The sequence below is a fragment of the Geospiza fortis genome, unplaced genomic scaffold (assembly GCF_000277835.1).
Source record: "Geospiza fortis unplaced genomic scaffold, GeoFor_1.0 scaffold162, whole genome shotgun sequence".
Taxonomy (NCBI): domain Eukaryota; kingdom Metazoa; phylum Chordata; class Aves; order Passeriformes; family Thraupidae; genus Geospiza; species Geospiza fortis.
This window is the reverse complement of record NW_005054316.1, coordinates 580,769-582,268: the sequence shown is the minus strand read 5'-3', so window position 1 is coordinate 582,268 and position 1,500 is coordinate 580,769. Positions and strand designations below refer to the sequence as shown.

The window sequence follows — 1,500 nt, the reverse complement described above, 5'->3', positions numbered from 1 at the left end:
TAGGATCTTACGTTGCACAGATTTAGAAATCAAAATGGTATGTCATGCTTTCAGCAAAAGAAAAAAGAGAGAAAGAACACCCTCAGTAATTTAAATGTTTCTGTCTGACCCAAGCTGAAAATATAACACCAGTTACAGAGCTGCATTGACACAGCGCAGCAGATGAGCTGGGTTAACTTGACTTGAAGGAGCAAGCCATGAAACTGCTGCTTTATTAATATTCCCTTTGTTTCTTTGCCAGTCAAGAGAACAATCCGATGATGAAACAGAGGAGTCGGTGAAGTTTAAGAGGTTGCACAAGCTGGTGAATTCTACTCGCAGAGTCAGGAAGAAACTCATAAGAGTTGAAGAAATGAAAAAACCCAGCACAGAAGGTAAAAAGCAACGTGGTTAAAACTGTTTGTGTTAATTCATGTTTCTGTTGACAGGGGACAGAAAGTGGAGGGTTGGGGGAGGGAGGGGTGGAGTATTCATAAGGGATGGTAGGAACAACTGCCTTGTCTATTGTGCATGCCTTAAGTTACTGAATTTTTAGGCTTTAGAAGGAGGAAAGTGACAGCCTAGGATGTGGTTACTGCTGATCTGGTATTCTCAGAGCAGCACTGGAGAGCCCCTCATTAAGAGATTAGAAGTTGGCTTGTTTTATGCCCCATGCTGGGGAGGGAACGAGCCTGGGAGCAATCCCAGCCAGCTGCCCCACAGGCTCCATAGGGGAGGTAAGTGGAGCTATTACCACACTGCTCCCTCCTCCTAGGCCCTGGGTGGCGCACAGGTGAGGCTCCTGCTCCTTTTGGGAGGGTAGCAGCTGGCTGGTGGTGCAGTTGAACTACATAGCATCACTCTGTGGCAAATATACAGAACCTCTATCAGACATTCTTGTGGGATAGAGGCTGCATCATGGCTTCTACTTCCAGGAGTTTCTGTCTGCAATTTGGCTTCTAAATGAGCCCTGCTCCCTACAGAAAGGGAGAGAGAAGGGAGGGGAAAGGGAAGCAGAGTTCAGGCCCTGGGAACACGATGCTGCAGAATTAACTCCGGATGACCTGTATGCATGTGTGAGCACTCAGATTAATGGAGCCTGATCCTCAGGAGCCTCTCTGCACAGCTATGCTTGAGTCCTCACTGGAATTTTGGGCACTGCTCTATGTTGGTGGCCTTCCCGGCATCGTATGTCAATTCCCCTCAGCTCTACAGTGAGCTGAGCGGCATGATGATTCTTCCCTAGTGCATTTAAGGAGAACACGTGCATCTTGCGTATGTGGCAGGAAGCTGCTGGCAGATCTGTGATCTAGCCTGCCTCTCTTACATTATAGTTGGTGTTACTGGCTGGTGTGAAAGGCACAGCCTGTCTAGAGCTCTGGAATGGGCAGCTGTCTCTGTCTGGAAAGGTTTTATCACCTCATATGGTGAGCATAAAGCCCAGATACCTTGGAAACAAAGATGAGGGTTTTGAGATGGGACAGACAAAATAGGACTGGTTTTCCACTGCTCTAGGGAAAG

At 47.5% G+C, this 1,500-nt stretch overlaps 1 protein-coding gene across 3 annotated transcripts in view; it reads left to right on the top strand.

Annotated features, from left to right (window-relative positions):
• The window catches only part of SASH1 (SAM and SH3 domain containing 1), a 122,250-nt gene that overhangs the window by 89,531 nt on the left and 31,219 nt on the right, over positions 1 to 1,500 (top strand). For all 3 annotated transcript variants that reach the window (XM_031056232.1, XM_031056231.1, XM_031056233.1), the window contains one exon: positions 242 to 374. In XM_031056232.1, coding sequence (XP_030912092.1) covers positions 242 to 374 — 133 coding nt within the window. The remainder of the gene's footprint in view (positions 1 to 241; positions 375 to 1,500) is intronic.